Source organism: Urocitellus parryii, chromosome 9, assembly GCF_045843805.1.
Source record: "Urocitellus parryii isolate mUroPar1 chromosome 9, mUroPar1.hap1, whole genome shotgun sequence".
Lineage (NCBI taxonomy): Eukaryota > Metazoa > Chordata > Mammalia > Rodentia > Sciuridae > Urocitellus > Urocitellus parryii.
The window spans coordinates 97,422,035-97,447,842 of record NC_135539.1 but is presented as its reverse complement, the minus strand read 5'-3'; the positions used below and the strand labels follow the sequence as shown (position 1 = coordinate 97,447,842).

Sequence of the window (25,808 nt, the reverse complement as noted above, 5' to 3'; positions counted from 1 at the left end):
TTCTGGGTCATCCATTTCCTGCTTTTCCTATATTTTATGCCTGAAGGTTCCCCTAGGGGTTCTACTTCCAGCCAGTTGTATGGATCTTCTGATGAAAGACATGACATTGTTTATATCATGCTTTGATATTTTAAATGGGGAGATTCACTAGCAGTGACCTCATTGAGAGGCTTATGAGTATTGTCCTTTTCATTTAAAAAAATGTGATATGTGGATTGTTCACTTAAAATAGTAGCAAGGGTCTTTGATGACTGTAGGTTCCAGTTTAGAGACATTCCGGGTTGCATCCTTGAAAGTTCTCACCCTAAATAAAACACCACACAGCAGAAAATAAGACAGAAAATAAGAGTAATCCCTATGGGAAAACTAGTTTCATTTTGTTGCCATTTCTGATTCTTAGGGAATGATCTTGAAACATGGTGCCTCTAGGTACAAACTTTATATTTAGACAGAGTCCCAGTTGCAGTACTCCATATAAAGAACCATCTGTTGTTTCTTTCAAGTATACCAAATAGGATTGGTAACCTTTAAACTTGGAACTGTTTTTCCATGTACCTAAGTGGCATTTTTCATATAGTAGTCGTCTTTCTCCCCTTCTTTGAGCTTTTGGATAAATGGGCTTGATTTACATTTTCTCCTGCAACATTGTAGCCTGTTAACTATGTTCATCCCTAGGACTCTTGCCATTCTGGGTGGCAGCACTCATCCTGTCTTCCTGAGGAGCCCTGCTTTCAGCACCTGACCAGAAAGGATCTTTGCCGACTGATGAGTGTTTGGGTGGCACTTTGTTTGCATTGCTCCTGTGGCATTCATTTATCTTCTTTGCCTTCAGTCAGGTTGTGTTTTTTTTTTTTTTTTTTTTTTTTTTTTTTTTTTGTGAGAGAGGAGAGAGTGAGAGAGGAGAGAGAGAGAGAATTTTTAATATTTATTTTTTAGTTCTCGGCGGACATAACATCTTTGTTGGTATGTGGTGCTGAGGATCGAACCCGGGCCGCACGCATGCCAGGCAAGCGCGCTACCGCTGAGCCACATCTCCAGCCCCCAGGTTGTGTTTTATCTTAGCTCCCTATAAAGTGAAAAACTCAGTTAGGAAAGGACCCCTGTCTAATCCATCTTCCTTTTGAATATTTCCTTTCAGGGCAGTGGCACTTAAGTACATTTGTTCTGATAGTAGCTTATGCAGAATTTGTTCTCTTGTGGCAGTTCTTTGCTCCCCACCCACAAATCAAATCAACAGCACCTTGGCAGGGATGATGTATGGAAGCAAAATTAGATATAAAAATTATTTCCAGTCATGAGCCTCCATGATTCTGCATCATTTTTTTTTCATATCACAAGAAATGGGATACCACCCAGTGTGTAATTATGGAGCTTTATATAATCTATGGTCTCAATTGACACAGATTAAGAAGAGATAAATGTGTTTCCTTTCTCCATACATCTCTGGTTTCTTTCCCTTTTCCAAATTTAACCTTAATAGAATTTTCATCAGAAGGGAAAAGTGTATTTCCCCTCAGATTCGCCTCTCATGTCATGAGTGTTATACTTAAGAAATTAAAAGCTCTTTAGTTTTCAAAATGATTCTCCTTTCGAGTTTTTAGTTTTCATTCTGCAATGTTGTTGGTTTTCTAGAGTCTCAGACTTTATCTGCAGTGATGAAGCTTTTAATTGCTCCGTCTTATCTAATCTTCGTGGCAGTATTCTACCACTAATACTGGCTCTCAGATGGTTTCTAGATATAACAAGAACATTCATGAATGGGGATATTTTAGAGGTAGTGATAAGATGCCTTTTTTTAATTTTCTTTTTTGGGCATTTGATTTGCCTATCAGTTTCCTTTAATTATAGGCAAGAATCTTCTGTTCCTTTTAGTCAGTAGTTAGTAATAAGAGTGTCTTTCTCAAGGGGAACTTTATATACCTTTTGTACACTTTATGTAACTTCATATAATGTAGCTGTTGGTGCTGAAAATAAATGGGGTTCTTTTCTGCAGAGGATTTATTTTGGGTGAAACTGAAGCTTGATATGTGGTTTCATATGCATTATATTGTAATTTTATTTTCTCCCCAAGTACTTGTAAAAGTAGATTTGGAAAAAGCTAGGAAAGCATATACTATCAATACATTTGCTATAGTGGTAATACATTTTAGAGATTTTGTATTGTTTTTACTTATTAATTTTTATGACTGTTGTGTATTGGTTAAGACATAAATATTGGTTTATGAGCAATGCTACAAAATGTACAGGTAAATTCTTGCTGGAGGTTATTTGGAATTGCATTTATAACCAGCTTTGATTTACATAGTTTTAACCATATAATATACAATAATCTCCTATGCAGATCTTTTATTTACTTCAGAAGTCTTAACTTTATATGCTCTGTGTTGAGAATTAAGCTAAATGTAAAAAAGAAAACTTCAGTGGTTGGAAATGTTGTTTTAACAGTTCTGTACTTAATTTTTATTTGGAATAATAATCTCAGTGTAATTGTTATAGCAACTTTCTTTCTTGGTTATACCATATACCTATCTATTATATTTCCTGCCACTTCTGAGAAATCTCTTATTTATATTCCTTGTACAGAATTTATTTGATATTTGTCTCTTTTGCACTATAGGTTGGCCGTATTTTTGGATACTTCCCAAAAGATTTCATCAAGGTAGTTCGTGAATATACTAAAGAAGAGCTACAAATTCCAACAGATGTAAGTTATGGATTTCTTTTTTGTTCTCAATTGTAAACTGGCTTATAAATCCATCAGTTATATTCAGTTAACTGCTTCTGAAAGTTGTATAATGTGTTTGGGGGGCAATCTAACATTTGTGTATCAGATTTTCATTTGAAATCAGACTACCTGTAAAAAAAAAAAGTTTGAAAGGCATTCAAGGGTGATTATATTATTATCTGAGAGTTGTCTAATATATTGAAACAGATATTCTTGTAGAAGGCTGTTTACTCAACTATAGGGCTTTTCTCTTCTGTTTTATATGTGAAAAATAAATAATTTAATATATTTGTACTTGGCTATTAAATTTAAGAGGTAAATAATTTCATTTTACAGGCAAAACTCATTGGATAGTTATTAGACATTTTAAGTATATTTAGGTTAAATTAATAAACTCTAACTTTTATACTAGGCTAGAAATATGTACAAAGGTTTTCTTATTCTTAGTCATATATGGGATCATAGTCATGTTATAGAAAAGGGGACCTGAGCGTTTCAGGTGATGTTCAGTCTCAGATCTTTTAAGGCCCCAACTGCTTCCTTTATACAACATTCCTGTGTGGTGCTCTGACTTAAATTGATTTTGTGACTGAAAGGATTTCGTGTTCTAGAATTCTCACTTCAGCTGATTATTTTCTAGAGTTTTAAATTGTATAGTAATTGATGCCCACCAACACTGAAACATCTTTGGGCAGCTCTTTGTAGTGGCTGTAGAATATGCAAGCTGCTAGGCTAGGACAGTTCTTAGATTAGATGGGCTGAATGGATAAAGTCATCCTGTTTGTTGTTGCTGTTCCTAAAATTTCCTCATAATCTCAGGGGCCATAAAATCACTTCTGTTGCTTGTTGGACTTCATTGTTGGTAAAGAGAGTTCTTGTGATTTAAGCTGTGACAGCAGTTCACTGATTACAGAGAACTCATTTGTTTTGAACTCTGCCTTCTCATTATATTTCCCATTACATGCATCCCTCATGGCTTAGAAATGCATGTGATGGGGAGAGGAAATCACTCATCCCTACTACATTGAACTGCCTCCTCCACCCCCGGAACCCCCGCAGAATATTATGAAGATTTAATTAGGAGATGGAAATTTTTTTTTTAATTTCCATTCATACTATGGCTCCTTTTATATCAATTTGCTTACTAGTGGCAAGAAGGGAGACTAGATAAATATATAGATACTCCTGAGAGAGATCTTAGTGACTGTGAAACCCTGATGAAGTGAAAGGTGTATACCTTGTTGAATCTTGTTTTCAGTTTGTTCTTGTGGTAATAATAATGTGAGGAGCCTCCTTAATATCATTCTTTATTCCATCAAATGTACTTGTATCTCAGTAAGATACTTTAAAACTGATTCATCTTTCTCAATGCTGCAGGATCTTCCAGCTTCTCCTGAGCAAATGATTAAGAGTTAAATTTCTGAAACATAGGTGTAGATATTAAGAGCTGGAGGATCCTATAAGTGATACCTTGCCTTTCCCTACTTAAGTTCAGAGCAAACTGAGAGAGACCCAAGAGTCAGGCAGTTGGAGACCAAATTGTCACCATTTTTACTCATTATGCTTTTTAAAGAATATGACCCATGTTAAAAAAAGAAAGAAAGAAAGAAAGAAATAATAGACTTTCTAACACTGTAATCTAGAAAAAGACAGATTTACTCAGCCATAGATGGAGTTAGCCAATGGGGGTTGGAGGAGGGTAATCTGGTTGACCCCAAAGATTCTTTAGTACCAATCCTGAATTTGGGAGCGTGGATGAGTTTGCTTTTGTGACACTTTGTTATTGACACACTAATGGTTTTCTTTTCCTTACAGGAGACAGATTTTGTGTGTTTTGATGGTGGAAGAGATGATTTTGATAATTATAATGTAGAAGAACTTCTAGGATTTTTGGAATTGTATGATTCTGCAAATGAAGATTCTGAGAAAGCTATAGAAAAAGTGGAACAATTTCCTGAAGTCTCCCAGGATGTTGAACCTGAACCTAAACCAGTAGTTTCAAACTCAGAGCAAATTGAAAGTGCATTCTCAGAAAACACTATGGATCTTGAGGAACAATTTTTGGCTCAGAAGAACAATCCTCATGCAGATAGTCAAACAGATAATGCTCAGGGTAAACAAACTTCATTTGAACTTTTTGAAGAAATATTACCAGATAAATTGAAAGTGCAAGAAATTGAAAACAACAAAACCAGCAACATTTCTCAGGTCTCAAACGAACAGGAGAAGACTGATGCTTATAAACTTTTGAAAAAAGAAATGACATTAGACTTGAAAACCAAATTTGGCTCTACTGCTGATGCACTTGTGTCTGATGATGAGACGACCAGACTGGTGACTTCATTAGAAGATGATTTTGATGACGAGGAATTGGATGCTGATTATTATGCATTTGATAAGGAAGAAGAGGAGAATGAGGAAAGCTTTGGGGAGCTCCCATTACTAACTTTTATAAATGAAGAAGACATGAAATTCACAGTGGAGTTTGGAGTGGAGAAAGATTCAATAGGTGAAGAGCAGAATTCAAATGAAGAAGATAAGGTTGAGGTAACTCTGCCCCCAGGCATCAAAGATGATGATAAAAATATACTGACAACCTTGGAGGATACTTTATTTATTGGCACAGGTGGTGACAAGAAAACAGATATGATGGATTTGGAGAATTCTTATTCAGAAGAAGAAAAAGAAGATGAGGAAGCTTTAGTCCCAGATAAAAAACAGAAGAAACCACAAGCAGCAACAGATTATATTTATCCTGAAAGTTCAGAATATGGTCTTTTTGTAGAAACCTCTAAGACAGATAATGATGAAGAGCCAAAAGTGGACATCGAATTTCATATTAAAGGAAAAGAAACAGATGTTCAGGAGCCTAAGAAGCACCTGATGCAAGATGTTTCAGAATTAGAGGATGAGAAGGTAGAAGGGATGATTGCATATACTTCTCCCCAAAGCAATAAGCTCAGCTCATTACCAGCTGTTGAAAAGAGCAAGGACCCATTAAAATCAGCCTTTGAAAACAAAGAGGATGACCTAAAAGAAGCAGATATTCATACCTCAAAAGACTCAAAAGAAGTCAATGAAGAACTCTCTTCACCTGGAGAGAAGATTTTGGAAGATAGCTTTGAGATTCTGATGACCCAAGAACAGAGTAAACCACCAGAATCCTTGGGTATTACAACATTCCTGGGAGATAATCAAAATGATGCATCCAAAGATGGAATGGAGGAGCCAGATTCAGTAAATACATCAACCCTTCACATAGACTCAGTGGAGCATCAACCTCAGGAAATTAAAGAGGGACTAGTTCTGAAAACTGAAAATCAATCTGGATTCTCCTCTCCAGATGGAATTGGTTTGTTAAGAGAACCGGAAGAAGAGGTCCCCAGTCCTGGAAAAAATCTTTCTTGGCAACAAGAAAGAGATGTGATTGTTACAGTTAGTCAAGTAAATGAGAAGATAGGGCTTTCCAAGGACGAGGGTAAAGAGCCGTCCTCGGCTGAAGAATTGATTCAGCATAAGGCAACACAGGGGACTCAGGAAATAAAAAAAACAGAGCAAACTGACGAGGTAGAAGTACCGGGTCTCCATACTGAAAAGCCAGCAGCAGTAGAGGAGGATTATTATCCCCCTGAAGAACTACTAGAGGATGAAAATGCTGTAAGTGCAAAACAGTCAAAAGAAAAACATTCTGGGATTCAGAATGTTAACCAGCACGTTCTTGAGAAAGCAATTTTAGAGACTATCAATCCTGATCTAGAAACCAAAGAAAACAAACAAGAAATGAGTATAATTTGGGAGATTTTTAAGAAAACTGAAACCACAGCCAAAAGGGTAGACATCATGGACAAGGAACGAGGTGATATGGAAATGGGAAAGGAGGAAAGTCCTCTGGCAGATGAGGAAGCCCAGGGTCTCGACAGAAGTGACGAGGAAAACATTCAGACTTCAGGGATAAGTGAAGTATTTCAGGACAAAGATTCTGACTATCTTGAAAAAGACAACCCTAAGGAACATCTAAACACTTTAGGGTCTACAGAAAAGGCTACCAGAAAAGAAATCTCAAAAGAGGACCTTGAGGACATAGGGCATATCATGGACGCAAAAAGCCAGGGTCCTGCTTCTGCAGACCTTGAAGATGATATATTCCCACAGAGTCCACATATAGCCCTAAAGCCAGAGCTTAGCGATCAGGAGGAAGAGTTGCCCATAATCCGCAGCTTCTTTATTGAACAAAAGTCCTTGCAACGCTTCCTGAAGTACTTTGATGTCCAAGAACTGGAAGCCATGTTGCAAGAAATGTCTTTAAAGCTGAAGTCAGCACAGCAGGAGAGCCTGCCCTACAACGTGGAAAAAGTTCTAGATAAGGTCTTCCGTGCCTCTGAGTCACACATTTTGAGCGTAGCAGAGCAAATGCTTGATAATCGTGTGAATGATAATACAGACATAGGAATAAAGGAGAGTAACATATTTGAAGAGGCTGCAGTGCTTGATGATATCCAAGACTTGATCTATTTTGTGAGGTACAAGCACTCCACAGTGGAGGAGACTGCTCCATTGATAACAGCGCCTCCTCTAGAGGAAATCTGGGCTAAAGCTGAAGGTAAATACCTGCCTGCGGCTTGGGCTGGAGAAAAGGAGTTGTTCTTCCAGATGTTTTCGTGTATTATTGTAAAGTTCTGTTCAGTTTCCATGTGCCTAAAGGAGAAAGAAGGCTGACTCAGGAGCCCCATATGTTTCTTTATTCATTCTTTTGGGCTAGAGCATGAAAGGACATTGCTTATTCCTTTTTTTCCTTTAGGACAGTTGGGATTGGTTAGCATGTTCAAAAAGAAATTTTATAAAAAGCTAAAGAGAAAGATATAAATGAGAAACTAATGCACAAAAGTAGACCTGTTAACAGTACACATTTTATGTTAAAATTATAAAAGGGCTTTATTAAACATAATTTCTTAATCATATAATACCTGTACTAGATCATGTGGGTGTGGAGTGACTAGCATAACCTTTTTTTTTTTTTTAAGAATTTAATCTCTTTTTATGTGGTGCTGAGGATCGAACCCAGTGCCTCACCTGCACTAGGCAAGTGCTCTACCACTCAACCCTAGCCCTAGAATAACTTTTAATGGATAGCTTGCCTGAATTCCCCTCCCCAGCATTTATCTTTTGTGGATACCATGCTATTTCCAGTCTCTTGGGGGAGAGGTCACTTATTCTGGTTTTACTCCACTGGGTTCTAAGGTCCTTGCATTCATATTAATCAAGGATGGAACCAGGATGACAAGCCTTGTAATGTAGTGCTTGACACATAGAAGCCTTTCAATTAAATATTTGTCAAACTGACAATGAGCCAATATCCTGATAAAAGCTTTGTTTCCTGGTTTCATATTTGATCATCTCTATCCATTGTTTTTCAAAATGAAATATTTCAACTGAGAGTATATGATAAGAATTCCAGAAGGACATAAAGCCATTGGAAAATTTACTTCCCAAGAGTGCTAATTTTACCTGATAATTGGGGGAAGAAAACAGTTGTACATTTAATCAAAGCAGATATATTTTGGATAAGAATGCAAAGTGCAAGTGAATGTTCAGGGTAGAATATGAAGCTGTAAAGAGATAATCTTTGCTCTGGATCCTATTGGTCTATGTCCTGAGCTCAGGAAGGAGATAGGTTCACCATTTGGCTCCTAGGTTACTTTGAACATATTTGAAAGGCACATTAAGCAAGCTAGACTTATGGAATTCCCTTCTCTATACTGGCTCGTTGAGACCAGCACACTTGTAGATGAAAGGGTTCCTGTTATTTCTGAGCAGAATAGACATTTCACATTTTTGTTCTGAACCAGAATTCTCTTCTGCACATTTATTCATGTGGGTGTATGTTGGTTTGCCAAGGGAAGGTAAGTTATTGAAGCCTCTATCATAAATGTATTTGTTTATGAAATACTTTGGATTAAAGGCTTCTTTATAAATTTGACTGTATAGTTCAGTCATCCTTTAAATGGGATGAAAACAATTAACCCTCCCATATCCTTGCCCAGTTGTTCTCATGGGCGCATGCCAGGACATGGAGGGCAGTGTTGAGGTATCTGGAGCTGTGTGCTGAGGGGGAGTGCTGATCATTGGGCTTAAGTGGGGGTAGATAGTGTCATCCATCTGGCTCAATGCATTCTTCTCCCTTGTAGAGATGCAGCCACCCCATGAAGATGATTTTCCTAAAGAGAACACAAATCATCTTAATAGAAATCTTCATGAAGAGCCTCACTTCCTGAATCATCATTTTAATGTGAACCATCCTGAAGAGCCCAGCCTCTTGAGTCAACCTGTGACTGAGGACATGGGTGTCTCAGAAGTGTCTCAGATCCCAAATACTGAGAAAGTAGACCCAGGTAAAGCTTGCCAATTTTTCTCTACAAAGTAGAGGCATTATCATAATGAAGGCTTTCAAGGATATTTGTTGCCAAAGGTACGAAATAGAGCAGAGAATGATATAGGTACATGTGAGTTAAAAAAAAAAAAATCTCTTAAGTGAGAGAAAAGCAAGAATAAAGATGACTAGAAATCAAAAATAGGCCAGAGACTGTAACTCACCTAAAAGCAAATGTTTAGCTATGACTAGCTTGTGTAAACCATTTACAACTAAAATATTATTCTTCAAAGGCCTTATGCTCTAAAACTGTAGTTTTCAACCAGACCAACAGCACCAGAAACTCTGGGGGTGGGACCCACAATCTGTGTTTAGCAGGCCTTCCAGGAAAGTCTGGCCTGGTACAAGTTAGCTTGAATAATCACTGTTCATAGTCTCATAAATTCTGTGTTTTTTCCCTTTTCTTCTAAATGGAATGTAATATAGCTCAAGTCCTGTTTTGACTTGCTTCCTGGACATGGTAATTAAACTTTTTCAAATGCAGTCAATGGTCCAGATCTTTATACTATATACTTACAGGAAACAGTACAGAACTGCAATCCATTTTAGACTGACACTTATGAATACTTCATCATAGTGCACAGTATCCAGTGGGAGATGAGAAACAATTTTTCAAAAAAATCCCCAATAATGGCATCAACAGCATTCTACTTTTGTGTTGCTCACTCTCATTTTATCAGTAAATTAGATGATGACTAATTGTTTTATTTTATCCATCCAGTATGGTGCTATAAAGCCATAATTACTGTATTTTGTGTTTTTAAAGGTTCCGGTCTGTAAGCATAGCTATAGCATTATCTTGCACCAGTGCAGGGCTTGGCAGCACTGATCTGAACCCCCCCACCATCTGCACACACAGAGTGTAGGAGAACTCATAGCAGGGGGGGGGATTCAGTTAATTTGAGAAGGAATAACATATCAGTTCTCCCATTTTCCAGAAGACATTGCATCCATATATGAACACTACTGACTTCTGAACTGTCTTTAACTCCATAAGGTTCTGAAAATGAATCACACACCATTAAGATTTGTTATTTTCATGCTCCAAAACTTTCAAGATTAGGGAAAACTTGGCTTACAAAATTAAGAATGAATTATTTCCCTGGCCTTTTAGGTTCCGCCACAAAATGATGTCAATGACCTTTATAGATAAAATCTTCCCAAATGTCATTTAATGTGTCTCAGGTGCTGAGATGCTGAGCCAATGGGGCAGACTTCACCAGCAGTCAAATTCATAGACCAATAGTGAATGGAGGGCCTGGGGTTGTAGCTCAGTGGTAGAGTGCTTGTCTAACATGTGAGGCACTGGGTTTGATTCTCAGCACTGTATACAAATAAATAAAATAAAGGTCCATCAAAAACTAAAAAAAAAAAAATTAGGCAAAAGCTTAAAAAAATAGTAGTGAATGGAATCTCAGGGTTGAGAAAGACCTTAGAGGCAACTGGTCCAACTTCTTAATAACTGTATGTTGGACTCCTGCTGTTTAATCAAACATACCCCAGGCTCATGTAACTCATACTGAAATTCCACCCATACAAGCTCTCAGGTCTAACTGGAATTCTACTTCATTCACACAGCCTCAATGCAGGTCTGTACCCAATTCCCTTTAGTCTCTCTTGGTATTACTGTGTTCTTTTTAAATAGCTGTCATCTGTCCATTCAATAAATAATTGTTGAGTATCTCTGCCAGGTGCCAGATACTGTGTTAAGCCTTGGCTCATTCCACCTGCAAATCTACAAACCAAAACTCCCTCTCTTTCAGCTTTCCTAAAATTTTATTATTATTTTTTTTATTTTTATTTTTTAAGATTTTTTTTTTTACTTTTTAATATTTATTTTTTAGTTTTCGGCAGACACAACACCTTTGTTTGTACGTGGTGCTGAGGATCGAACCCGGGCCGCACGCATGCCAGTCAAGCGCGCTACCGCTTGAGCCACATCCCCAGCCCCAACTAATTTTCCTAAAATTTTAAACACAAAGTTTCACCAGCACTAAATCCATGTTTGTTGAATGTGACCCTGTCTATATATCTCTGGTTTTAAAAATTTTCCTTGAGTAAATATTGTTCTGGTAGCAGTTGTATGGCCATGGAAGTAGTGGAGAGTAGACTGGAGATTGTTCATTTTATAATTGAAGGGTCTGACAGCTCTAATTAGGATTTTGAAGTTTTCTTCTCTGTGTTAATTGTCTTTAGGAGAGCCACATATTCCAGGCACTGTGACTCATATATTTAGTGAAACACTCGATGAATATTGAAACTGAAGAGAGACAATTCTTATTCTATAGCATAAAATAAAATAGCCATTTCCCCTTTCAATTTTAGAGCTATTTATAACAGAAGGTACTCCTGTTGATGCTGCTGATACAGAAAACCAACTAGAGATAAAGGTGGAAGAGCCAGCCGATGCCACCCTTTTGGACAACATACTTTTCTTGTTATATTCATTCTTGCTTTATTTGTCTAAGATGGTAAGTTTGACATAGTTTCTTCAATTAGAATGTTGATTATTTATTAGTTTTTAAGTGGCTTCTGGTCATGAAGTGAAGAACTTAAAATGTCTTTATGAAAATGACTCCTGACCCTTTGAGTAGATAGCTCCTGAAACAAAAGCCATAGGGGTGTGGCTTTAATGGCTACTTGGTTTAGCATATGAGGAAGATTTGCTGTCTACCAAGGCTGGACATTTGCACACCTGTAAAAACTTGGTTCTTCCCCTCAGAACCTTTCATTCTGGCAGGGAGATAACAGCATTTACTTGAAACACAGTAAGATAATGGCAGAAAGAGAGGTATTTATTTGATGGTAGAACATTATTGTCCATAAATGCATTTATTATGGTTGGAAGGGTGATCAATAAGGTCAGAAAGTAGTTGAGATGTGTTTGAAGCACAGGCAAAGGGCAAACAGAAGTCTGACATGTGGTTTGTTGTTGATTAGACAGACTGGGGTGGAGGATGGTGGGGGAAGCTGGCAGTCAGAAGAAATATGTTCAGAGAAATGGAAACATGAAGAAAAGGATATTTGGGGAGGGCAGGAGAATGTGAATAGTTGGTGTTGTAAAGTGTGAAGTTGGAGGGGGATGGGCCTGTTGGAGAGGCCAGCAAATCTTAAAGGAAGTCATGAGCCAAAGTAGCATTAGACCATTAATAGTGGGGATCCTTAGAAAGTTTTAAGAATGAAAGGAATTAGGTTAGATCTGTTTCTTAGAAAGAGTCACTTAAGGCTGATCTTTCTAAAGAAAATCATGATCCAAACAAGACATTTAATCTGTCTAGAAGCTTATCTAAGCATTTTAGGACTTACCACCCCCCCCCATTGGTATTTGTTGATATTGGACTTTTAGAGTTTAATTATAGGAATGAGAAAGCTTTTAGAGGTTGGAGGATAAGATGGTCCTAGGGCCATTGTGACAGTAATCCTCCTCAACTGAAGTTGTTTCCTGTAGGTTGTGTTGTTTCAAGGCTTGTGTAAGAAAGGTGATGTTATTGTTTTCCTTGTAAAATGTATAGATTTTGAAGCCAGGTAGATCTGGTTTCAAATCCCAAGGTTATCATTTAGAAGTTTGGGCAAATAACTAAACTTTTGAAAAAAGTTTTCCTCATCTGAAAAATGTAGATAATGCTTACTCCAATCATAAGAATTAAATGATTTGACAAGGTAAAATGTCTGGTGAGGTGTCTGGCATTTTGAAGGGTTTTACCCACACACACCCCCTAATTCTCACGTAGGCAGTCAGAAGGTGGTATAAAGACAATGAATACCTGGGGAGGAAAGACCACCAGGGTGGAAAAGATGTGGTGGGGAGAAACAAATCACTTTTCAGTTGGCTCCATGTTTGTTCATGATGGTGGCAGCCACCTGGGTAAGGGGTATGTACAAGCCAGGCAGTTAGAATAATGATATTTCCAGTGATTAAAGCAGTCTTCCACAGTCATAATTTGATTATCAGAATGAATCAGCATCACTTGGAAAGTTAACAGCCTCACGATATGGGAAGGATTTCTTTATTCATATTTTTAGGTATGCACAGAGCCCTCCTCTAGGTCTAGGTCGGGGGACACGAATATGGTGCAGGTATGGTCAGTGATTGTACGGTGATAGGTAAGATATAGACGTGAGTGGCAAAGAAAGAGGCTGATTTGAAAGGAGATTTCAAAAAGGCATTTTCATGGCCCAGTATATACAGGACATTGTGCGAGGACTAAAAGAGTCTAACAGGTGTAAGGCATGATTGTGATTTTTGAAAGCCTTAAGAAAAGGACTTAACAAATATATGCAAAAATTATGAACAAGTCAATGTAAAATCTTAAACAAGTAGTATGATATCTGACAGGACTGGAGAGTAATAGGCTCTGATGTGTTTGGGAGATGTGCACCAATCAGATTCATTGATCAATGGAATCTTAGTAGAATCTTAGTGTTAGAAGAAACCTTGGAAGGCTGTTTCTCACTCATTGCTAGTTATTTTCTTTACTGTGGCCCTGACGAGTAGTTATGAAGCCTGTACACCAGTATTTCCTAGCATGAGTCACTCTCTTACAAGGCTATATGTTCTTCTGTTGTCTAGTTCATCCTTGTATTGACTCCAAATTTTCCTCCACATGATTTCCTCTATAAAATTGAATTCTTTTCTACATAGAAATCCTTTAAATATTTGAAGTTATATCTTAATTTAAAAATTATTTTTAGTATTTTTATCATGGAAACTTTCAAATAAGAGCAGAGAGAATAGTAGGGGACTATAGGTAACCATAACATACTGTATATTTTAGAATACTAGAAGAAAAGATTGTGAAAGTTTTACCATAGAGAAATGATGTTTGAGGAGGTAGATATATTTAACTGATTCAAACATTACATAGTGTATACATGCATCAAAATGTCATGTTACCTACTTCAATAATTATAATGTTTGTTTCTATGTACTAGTTAAAAAATAAATGTAATTAAAAAAGCTTTAAAGAAAAGCATAGAGAATAGTATAATGAACCCACGGGCCATCACCCAACTTAACAGTAATTCCTTGATAGCCAATATCAGTGAGTTTTTTTAATTTGTTCTAATTGGTTATACATGATAGCAGAATGCATTTCGATTCATTGTATATAAATGGAACAAAACTTTTCCTAGTTGTACACAACACATGTGTAGTCCTACATGTACCTCGGGTAATGAGGTTCATCTCATTCCACCATCTTTCCTATCCCTATGCCCCCTCACCTGTCCTACCTCCCCTTTGCCCAGTCAAAGTTCCTCCATTCTTTCCATGCCCCTTACCACCCACCTCACCCCCATTATGGGTCAGCATCCACTTTCAGAGAGAACATACAGCTTTTGGTTTTTGGGATTGGCTTACTTCCCTTAACCTGATATTCCCATTCACCCGCAGATGCCATAATTTTTTTTTCTCTTTTAATGCTATAAGTAATATTCCATTTCATATATGTACCACAGTTTCTTTATCCATCTGCTGAAGGGTTGGTTCCACAAAACTATGGAATGCTTCACAAATGTGGGTGTCATCCTTGCTCAGGGACCATGCTAATTTTTTCTGTATTGTTCCAATTTTAGTATATGTGCTGCCAAAGCAAGCATACTCTGAGTTTTAACAAATGTAGATACCCATGTAAAAACTACCATAATCAAGATATAGAACAGTTTTTTCACTAGAAAAGGGGTTTCCTTGGGATCCTTCCCAGTGAGTTCCTTCACCACCTGTTCCAGGCAACCACTGATAACTTTTTTTTTTAAACTATAGATTCATTTTTCCTACAGTACTATTTCATATATATGCCACTATAAGTGGACTCATATCTAGGAGTGCAATTGCCTCCTACGTTTAATGTATGTTTTTATCTTATGTGATACTGTCAAGCCATGCTAAAAAATGACCACAATCATTTTATACTTCCACCAGAAATTTAGGAGACTTCCACTTGACTTCATCTTCACTAGCACTTGGGCCATTCTAGTGGATATGTCTTTGTGAGTTTATTTCCTGATAATTAATGATATTGAGTGAACTTTTTTTTTTCTTTTGAGATAGGGTCTCACTAACTTGCTTAGGCCCTTGATAAGTTGCCAACCTCAAACTTGGGATCCTCCTGCCTCAACCTTCTGAGTTGCTGGGATTACAGACATGTGCCATGATGCCTGGATCAAATACCTCTTCATGAGCTTGTTGACCATACTGTTTTTGTATGTCAGCTCTCTCTGGCTAGCTGGAATCCAGACTTCTCCCAGCTCAGTGCCAACTGTGGGATTGGTTAGCTTATAGTTGTTCTTGGCCCTCGAAGGTACTGCTTAGAATGTAGTCCCAAACTGAAGACCACCTCCATGCAGATTTCTGGAACTCTTTTTCTTTGTGGCTCCCATCTTTCTGGTAGTTTTCTCTACATATTTTTTGCTGCTTAATCTCCTGGAACTCTGGTCTCTCTCTCCTCAGTGAGACTGTTGTGCCCCATTTGGGTTCCCCTTCCCCAAACTGAGGTCTAGAGGGTGCCTCCAGGTAGAATGCTCACCTATTTGTTCTCCTGCTCTTAGGGGTGACAGTTGCATGTCCCTTGTGGCTTTCTATCTGAAAAATAGCTCTTTAAAAATATATTTTGACTGGGCATGGTGGCACATGCCTTAATCCTAGTGGCTCGGGAGGCTGAGACAGGAGGATCACGAGTTCAAAGCCAAAAGTGAGGTGCTAAGTAACTCAGTGAGACCCTGTCTCTAAATAAAATACAAAATGGGGCTGAGACTGGGGATGTGGCTCAGTGATCAAGTGCTCCTGAGTTCAATCCCTGGTACCAAAAAATAAATAAATAAATAAATTTAAAAAAATATATATATATATTTTCCAACTTTCTGGTTGCTTTCAGTGGGAGAACAAGTCTCATATAAGTTACTCTCTATTGATTTCTCCTTTTGTTGTAACTTTTTGCAATAATTGAAAAAAATATGTTTGTGGGACTTCTAGGATATATCGTGGTTTGGGTGAATAAATGACATCCCCCTGGTACAACAATTTAACCTGTTTTCTCTATTGCCTTTTTTTTTTTTTTTTTTTGGTGGTGCTGGGGATTGAACCTCTGGCTCCATGCATTCTAGGCAAGTGCTGAGCTAACAACCTCAGCCTCTCTCTGTTGCTTTATATTTCTTGGAAATTGGTAGTCAGGTTTAGGTTCAATTCTGTTTCTTATGAAAACTTAATAGGAAATATTGCATTGACATCTGCATGTCCTCTCCTTTGATGTTGACTACTAGTCAACAGTGACCTTGGTGAGATTTGCTAATATATTACAGGTTGCAAAATAGCAATGGTCTGAGTTGCTGGGATTTTTCTTTCTTCATTTAAAGGCTGGGATGCCTATACAAATAAAAATTTATGATTGATTATTCTTTCTTTCTTTCTTTCTTTTTTTTTTTTTTTTTGGTACTGGGGATTAAATTCAGGGGCACTTGGCTAGTGAGCCATATCCCCAGCCCTATTTTGTATTTTATTTATATACAGGGTCTCACTGAGTTGCTTAGCAATTCACTTTTGCTGAGGCTGACTTTGAACTTGCTATCTTCCCTCCTCAGCCTCCCAAGCTACTGGGATTACAAGTGTGTGCCACGGCGCCTAGCTATGATTGATTATTCTTTACACAGATATTTGGTTTGTATAGTTAAGGCAGGAGATAAACATTTGATTCCTTTTCTTCATTTAAACACTTTTCAGAATAGTAAGGTATTATTCTAGCATTATCAAATGATACCCAAAGGGGCTTTTGAAATCTTTTTAACTTTTATTTAAGAGTCAATATGATGTCATGCATTTAAAAATATTTGGTGTGTTTAATCCAGTTAGGAATAGTAATTGTTCTTACCTGATGCTCAATTTCTCCCCCTTTTGCCTTGTAGAAGCCTCTTTATCTTGGCTCCTGGGACCCTTTGCCACCACCTAGTGGTCATTGTTACCTATTTCCCTTGCTTTTGAACTATGAGATGTTCTAAGTTCATCTTAAACATTCCCTGTCCAGACCTTGAAGGAACTATTTCTCTAAAAGAACTCTGGTTCCTTTCAATAGGAAATGATATTTAGAGGCTACATTCCAAGTACTAGGATTGCTTATTGCTCAAATTGACAGTCATTTGTAGGCCTTTTTAGTGAACAAAGCTCAGAAATATGTGGGGATTTTCATCATGTCATTTAGATAATTCCCATGAAAATTCAGGATACTAGAGAGATTTTACTTCACTTCATCTATCTTAGATTTGTGTTTTCTTTCTCTGATGTTGGAGTTCCAGTTTTCAATGACATCAATATAATTGTTTACAGTCTTGTGCCACTAAATGACATTTTGTTCATTAGTGCATAATAATGGAGCTAAAAAATTCTTGTCACCTAGTATTTTTAATATCTTTTTTGTGTTTTGACATGTTTAGATATATAAACATTTACAATGTTACAATTGTCTATAGAATTCAGTATAATAATATCTTATAGGTTTTTATCCCCAAAGCGATGATATACCATATATGAATACCTACGTGTGGAAATGGCTATATTTTCTAGGTTGTATAAGTATAATCAATGATGTTTACACACTGAAATTGCCTAAGATGTGTTTCTCAGAATTTATTCCCATCATTAAGCAACACATGACTATATTTATGTTATTTAAAATACTTTCAGGAATGTATTCCTGAAATGAAATGAAATTCTCTTGTCTTTAAGCTATAATCCCACTAAGGTATGTTTGAAATAATTCATTTCTGTGGTTTGTCACCAACATGATATCACAGGTTGTTTCATTTTTGCTTTCAATATTTAGGTGTTACTTTTTAAAGATTTTTTTGTTTATTTTACAATTATTTAAATATTTAGAAGAGCCAAAGTTAATTTGTAAAAATAAGTTGTTTCTGTTTTCTGGTACTGGTGATTGAACCCAGGGCTCCTATCCACTGAGCCACATACCTAGCCTCTTTATTTTTTATTTAGAGATAGTTCTCACTAAGTTGCGTAGGGACTTGCTAAGTTGCTGAGGCTAGCTTTGAACTTGTGATTCTCCTGCCTGATTTTGAAAGAACTCTAGCTTTTGTCCTAGTTCTGTCTACCCTGATGTTACTCTCTTTTATAGTTAACTTTTAAAATTTATTTCATTATGTATTCTGCTATTAAAAAAAAATAAGCAAATGAGAAAAGGGATATGTAGCTCAGTGGTAGAGCACTTGCCTACCATACATGAGGCCATGTGTTCAATCCCCAGCACCATAAAAAGAAAAAGAAAAGCAAATGATTTTTACATCTAGCTATGATAGCTTTATATAGGTACTGGCTTCACCTTCCCAACTGAAACAACTAAAATAAATATGAAAAAAAAAACCCACAAACAGATAAAATTTGAAGATCCAGCAACATTGAAGATCAAGCAACAAAGAATGATTCTGGAAACATAAGGAACAAATGCTGTGAGCTCTTTAGTTGCCCCAGCTTTTACTATGTTAAGAGATTCCCAAGCCATGACAAAGAAGGGGAACCAGAGGATACCATGAATTGAGAGATGGTGCTGAGATTCCAGGAAAACCAAAGTGACTAGAATTCACAAGGTGGAGTACCAAAAGAAGGTTGCTACATTGAGAGACAATTCTGGAAATCTGTGCAAGGCTCTCTGAGTGTTCAGCAGGGTATTGATCTGCACATAAGTGTGATGAAACTGCTTAGCAAGTCAGAGAAACAATCTTAAGTGATTAGAAGGAACAGGTCCTAACACAGGGACCAGAATAGCACCTGGAAAAAACTATCTAAGGAAGTTGGGTAGAATAATCAGAAGGGTGTTACCTCGGACTGACTATTACAATTTATGTCATACCTAACAAATATTCAGACCCAAGAGAATCAAATTGTTTCCAGTAATTTAATTGTATACGAAATATTAAGAATAGTAATTCGTAATGTATGGCATCGAATCAAAGCTTACCAGGCATGCAAAGAAGCAAGAAAAATTCAATCCACAATGATGAGGAGAAGAATCATCCAATCAAAGCCAACTGAGAACTGGTGGAGATGTTAGAATGAGATAATGGCATTTTTTAAAAAAGTTATTACTACTATATTTCGTGTGTTAAAAAGGTAAAAAGGGATATAGAAGATATATTTTAAGAAAATCAGACTTCTAGAGTTTAAAATATATGATAAACACAGTGGATGGTATTAATGCCAGAATAAGCATTGTGATGAAATTGTTAGTGAACTTGAGGACATAGCAGGAGAAGTACCCCAAATGAAACACAGGGAAAATGTCTTCTGTTAAAGAAAAGTGAACCAGAGCATCAGTGAGCCGTGGGACAGTTTCAAGTTGAGCGATGAGAGGTATTCAGAAAAATATTTTAAGAAATGATGGCCAAAAATTTTAAAAAATTTGTGAAAACTGTACATCTGCAGGTCCAAGATATTAAATGGAACTAGAGTACAAAAAGCATGAATAAAGCTATATCAAGGTATATTATATCATAAATAAATTGCTCAAAACCAGTGATAAAGAGCAATCTTAGCAGTTAGAGAAGACATTTATGTAGAGAAGAACTAAGGATGACATCAGATTTCTTGTCAGAAATTAGGCATAAGAGAATATAGTGGAGTGATACCTTTAATATATTTGAAGAGTAATAATGTTGGCTGATAATATCATGCCCAGTGAAATATCTTTCTAAAATGAAGACTTGTACTTACATACAAGCTAAAAGAATTCACCCTACACTTGCACCAAGACAGCAGATGGAAATAATGGAATAAAGGAGTAAAGAACACTGAAAATGGTGACTGTGTGCATAAATATTTAAAATAATTTTTCTTATTTGAACATTTTAAAAAGTCATTGACTGTTTAAAGACAAATATCAGTGTAGTATGGGACTTAAAAAACATGTAAAGTAAAATACATGACAACAGTATAAATCTCAGAAGGGTAGTAACAATTGTAACATTCTTATTGAATATGTGAAGTAATATAGTATCATTTGAAGGTAGATTGTGACAAATTAAAGATGTATATTCTAAACCCTGAAGCACTAAGATTAGAAAACAGAGTTATAGCTTAATAAGCCAATAGAGGAATCACTAAAAATACCGATAGTGGTATTTCTGCAAAAGAAGACAGAAAGAAAAGAAAAAAAACAAAGAACAGAAGGAACAAATAGATTATATTAAGCTTTCACCTATGCACAGCAGTAATCCTATTAAGTGGAAAGTATCTAAATACATCAGTTAAAAACAGAGATTGTCATATTGCCTAAAGAAGCAAGACCCAAATAGATGTCTAAGGGAATAACACTGTAAATAGAAAGACACAAAGAAGTCAAAATTAAAATGATTGGAAAAGGTATCTCATGTTAAACACTAGTCAAAGGAAATCTGGAGTAGCTACATTAAACCAAAAAAGGTTGTGGGGCAAAATATATCATCAGGACTAAAGAAAGTTATTTCCTAATGATAAACGAATCAGTCAAGATTATATAATAAACCTAAATGCTTGTACTTTTAATATTAGACCTTCAAAATACATGAAGTATAAAAATTGATAGAATTATGAAGAAAATGATGAATCCTATAGATTACATTTAGAGATTTCAATATCCTCTCCTCAGCAATTGGCAGAAAATGAAAAATAAAAGTAAGGTTGTAGAAAGTATGAATGACATAATCAATCCATCCATTTGAAATTAATTGACATTTATAGAAAACCCCCAAGGAGCTTAGTGCACATGGAACATTTACCAAGATAAACTATATTCTGGATCTTAAAAAAATTATCAGTAAATATAAAAGTATTCAAAGTCAGGCAAAGCTTATTCTCTGAACACAATAAAATGAGAAATCAATAATGGAAAAATCTGGAAAATTCTCAAATATTTGAAAACTTAAGTGCCAGGCTGCTAAATATATATATATATATATATATATTTTTTTTTGTATAAATGAACAACACAGTACATTTATTTTTATGTGGTGCTGGGGATCGAACCCAGTGCCTCACACATGTGAGGCAAGCACTTTACCACTGAGCTACAACCTTAGCCCCCACTGCTAAATAATTTTTGAGTCAAATAAATCAGAGAAGAAATTCATATTTTGAGTTGAATAAAACTGAAAACAACATATCCATTTGTGCAATGTCACTAAAGTGTTATTGGAAAATTTATAGCACTACCAGGCCCAAGATAGCTTTATTAAAAAAGAAGTCTCCAGTCATTGACTTTAGTTCCTACTATGAGAAACTAGAAAAGGAAAAATAAGTTAATCTCCAAGTAAGCAAGAAAAAAAGATATAATAAAGACCATAGTCAGTAAAATTTTTAAAAAGGAAAATAAGAGAAAATCAATGAAACCCAAAGCTAGTTCTTTATTTTTTTTTAAAGAAAGAGAGAGAGAGAGAGAGAGAGAGAGAGAGAGAGAGAGAGAGAGAGAATTTTTTAATATTTATTTTTCTTAATTTTCGGCAGACACAACATCTTTGTTTGTATGTGGTGCTGAGGATTGAACCCGGGCTGCATGCATGCCAGGCAACTGCGCTACCGCTTGAGCCACATCCCCAGCCCCAAAGCTAGTTCTTTAAGATGAATAAAATTGATCAACATCTAGTGAGGGAAATAAAAGAGGAGACACAGATTACCAATATCCGCAATCAGAGAAGGGATATAACTACAGATTTTACAGATACTAGACTGATAATGGGGATATTATGAACAGTTTATGTTAATTAACTTGACAATTTAGATGAAATGAAGAAATTCTATTTAAGCCACAAATTGCAAAAGTTCACTCAAGAAAAACAGACAATTTCATAACCTTGTTGACTATTAAAGAAATTGAAGGTATAGGTAAAAACCTTTCTACAAAGAAAAAAATATAAGACCCAGATAGCTTTATTGGTGATCCAATTAAACCTGTAAGGAAGAAATGATACTAATTCCTAATAGTATTAGTAATACTAAACCCTTGTAGAATATTAAAGCAAGGAAATATTTCTCCTATGAAGCCAGTGTTATCACTACACCAAACCAAGACAAAGATATAACAAGAAAAGAAAACCACATACCTCTCATGGGATCTCCAATGAATCTGTACAGAAATTCTAAATAAAAATTTAAGTCAAATACAACAATATGTAAAAGGAAAATACATCATAGACAAAAACTAGACTGATGATGGGGATTTATGTCAAGAATCCAAAATTTATTTAACATTTGAAAATCAATGAAATTTACCACATTGATGTACCTAAAAGCACAATCTTTGTGTTTAGCTCAAGAGATACAAAACAAGCATTTAAAAAATATAGCAGAGGGGGGAAATGTTGGGGAGTAATATTGGCCAAATTATATTGTTATTTTGTGTGCATGTACAAGTAGGTGACAATAAATCCCATCGACATGTTAAAAAAAAATCAGCTCTGATTATTATTTAAAAAAATTTTTTAGATGTTGATTGACTTTTATTTTATTCACTTATTTATATGCGGTGCTGAGAATCGAACCCATTGCCTCACACATGCTAGGCAAGTGCTCTACCACTGAGTATCAACCCCAGCCCCTCAGCATTGATTATTGATGTAGAAAAACAAACAACAAACTAGGAATAGAAGGGAGCTTAAAACATCCTCTGAAAAAATGCAGCTAACCTCATACTTAATGGTTGATAATTGAATACTTTTCCCCAAGATCAGAAACCAAACAGAGATGTCCACTCTCATTACATCTATTCAGCATTGTACTGGGGTGCAGTAAATAGCTAGTATACTAAGGCAAGACAAAGAAATAAAATGCACTCAGATTGGAAAGGAAGAAATAAAATTCTCTTTATTTTCAGATAACATGAATATATATAGATACAATCTGGTATGATCTAGAAAAAAGCTATTGAAGGTTGACAGATAAAATTTACATCTAAAAGCAATTATATTTTCTATATATTAACAATGAATAATTAGAAATTGAAATTTTAAAGATTTCCTTGTACAATAGAATAAAAATATGAAGTATTTAAACATAAAGGTGGCAAAAACTAAAATGTGTATGTTAAAAACTATAAAATATTGATGATAGAAATTAAAGAGAACCTAAATGGAGAGATATACCTAATTTATGAGTCAGAAGGCTAAGGTGTCCATTCATCCCAGTTTAATCACCAGAGTCAACATTATTCCAATCAAAATCCCTGCAGAGTTTTGTAGAAAATGACAAGCTGATTGCAACAGACCTAGAATACGTGGCTTCAAGACTTAATCTAGGGCTGGGGATGTAGCTCAGTGGTAGAGCACTTGCGTAGCATATGCAAGGTCCTGTGTTCAATCCCTAGTACCATACGAAGAGGAAAAAAAGAAAAAAAAATATTCTAAAGCTACAGTAATCAGGATTGCAGACAAAACATTGGAACAGAGCCAAGAATTCAGAGATAGATACACAATATATATGTCAACAGTCATTGACAAAGATGGAAAGACAAGTAGAGAATGGAAAGTTTTTTCAGCAAATGGTACTGAAATTACTGCATATTTATATGCAAAATATTGATCGGTGCCTTGCATTAGACACCTGAATTAACTCACAGACTTAAATATTAAACTCAACACTACAAAACCTCTAGGAAAAAAAAATAAGAGAAAAATTTTTGTTGAACTTAGGTTCGGCAAAGATTTCTTAAATTTGACAACAAAAGCATTAAAAAGGATTTTTTCATCAAACTAAAACCTCTGTAATTCAAAATACACTTTGAAGTGAATGAAATAGACAAAACACAAGCTGGGAGGAAATTACTGTAAAGCATTTATCAAGACTTGCATCAAGAATATATGAAGAACTCTTAGAACTCATTAGAAAAAATATAGTCCTGTAAAATAACACTTCATCAAAGCAGATAAACATATAGTAAATACATTAAAAATGCTTGACATAATTATCAGGGAAATGCAATTTTGAAGCATAAGAGTTACCACTACACACTTATTAAATATCTAATATTAAAGACAATTGTGCTGAGTGGTTGGAGAAGAGATGGAGGAACTGGATGGGTACACAGCTGGTGGGGATATAAAGTGGTAGAATCACCTTCTTAAAAAGGTAAACATACACCAGTCATATCCAACCATTCTTTTCCAAAGAAAAGATAAGTTATATAGCAATAGGAGGAATTTTATATCAGTGTTCTTGGCTATTTTATTTGTAAAAGCCCCAAACTGGAAAAAAATCCAAATGTCTATCAATAGATGATAGACAAATTGTGGTACGTACATATAATGAAATGCTACTCAGCAGTAAAAATAGATGACAGATAAACTGATGTAGATGAATCTCAAATTATGCTGAATAAGAGAAGCCATAGAAAATACAATATATTATCCCATACACATAAAACTTGAGGAATACAAAGCAATCTATTAAGATAGACATTTTGCTGGAGGAATGGGAAAGTGGGGGGCAAGAAGGAAGGGTGACAAAGGGCAGAATTACCTAGAGAATGAGAATATTTTTGGAAGTAAAGGATGTGTATATTGATTATAATGGTGATTTCATAATTTCATGTTAAAATTTATCAAATTGCACACTTTAAATACATGTAGTTTATTGCATGTCAATTTTACCTCAAAGCTATAAGAAATAATATATTCATCTTTTTTCACTTTCTAAGATACAAATAGTATTCTATAAATATTTTTCTCTACTTCATTTTAAAAAAATGTATTCTGGAAACCAGCTCTTAGCAGTATTTAAAATTATTTTCTTTCTTCTTTGGTTTATTCAACAACTTTCATTGATGACGGTTGTTTCAGCCTTTTGTGACCATCTTGTATTATTATAATTAATGCTTGAATAACATAGTTTTGTAAATACAAGTTTTAAACATTTGTTGTTGTATTCCCAGTATCTTTAGAAGTTAGGGCTGGGGGACTATAGCTCAGCAGTAGAGCACTTGCCCTAGATACCCTTCCCCAGCACTGAAAAAGTTAAAAAAAAAAAAAAAGTGGGACTGTTGAGTTAATAGGTAAATATATAAGCAGTTTTGGGAGATGTTGCCAAATCTCATTCATAAGGATTGTATCATTTTGTATACTTATCAGCAGTGTCTGAGAATTTGTATTCCCCCACATTCTCTCACCTACTGAGTATGTTGTCAAATGTTTGGATCTTGCCAATGCAAGTGAGAAATGGTATCTTGGGTGGTTTAATTTGTATTTTGTTCATTATGAGCTAAGCAGAGCATGTTTCCATATGTTATAGCTATTTGCATTTCTTTTCCTGAGATCTGTTTATTTCTTCAGCCCATTTTTGTATAGGTTTGCTGGCCATTTTATTTATAATGTTCTTTATATTTCAGGAACATGATTCTTTGGACAATAATATGTTGCAAATATTTTTTCTCAGGTTGTCATTGTCAAACTGTGTTTGTGTGTGTGTGTGTGTGTGTGTGTGTGTGTGTGTGTAGCAGGTTTAGATACAGCCAGGAGAGATTTTTTCAATGAGGCAGGTTTTGCCCACTCATAATACATAGAAAATTTCACCCAATATTTTCTAGTACTTGTTTATTTTCTATTTTTACATTCATGTTTCTTATCCATTTGTAGTTTATCTTTTGAATAAGTAGAGAACAATCCAATTTTATAATTTTCCATGTGGTAACGCTACTT

The 25,808-nt window shown here is 35.6% G+C and overlaps 1 protein-coding gene and 1 non-coding gene across 5 annotated transcripts in view; one reads left to right on the top strand and one right to left on the bottom strand.

The window, feature by feature from the left end:
- The window catches only part of Mia3 (MIA SH3 domain ER export factor 3), a 66,574-nt gene that overhangs the window by 19,098 nt on the left and 21,668 nt on the right, over nucleotides 1–25,808 (top strand). For all 4 annotated transcript variants that reach the window (XM_077802874.1, XM_077802875.1, XM_077802873.1 and 1 more), the window contains 4 exons: nucleotides 2,618–2,704; nucleotides 4,541–7,325; nucleotides 8,911–9,114; nucleotides 11,478–11,623. In XM_077802874.1, coding sequence (XP_077659000.1) covers nucleotides 2,618–2,704; nucleotides 4,541–7,325; nucleotides 8,911–9,114; nucleotides 11,478–11,623 — 3,222 coding nt within the window. The remainder of the gene's footprint in view (nucleotides 1–2,617; nucleotides 2,705–4,540; nucleotides 7,326–8,910; nucleotides 9,115–11,477; nucleotides 11,624–25,808) is intronic.
- LOC144257065 (U6 spliceosomal RNA) lies at nucleotides 14,644–14,746 on the bottom strand. The gene has a single exon (XR_013344376.1). It is a non-coding gene; the product is annotated as a U6 spliceosomal RNA (small nuclear RNA).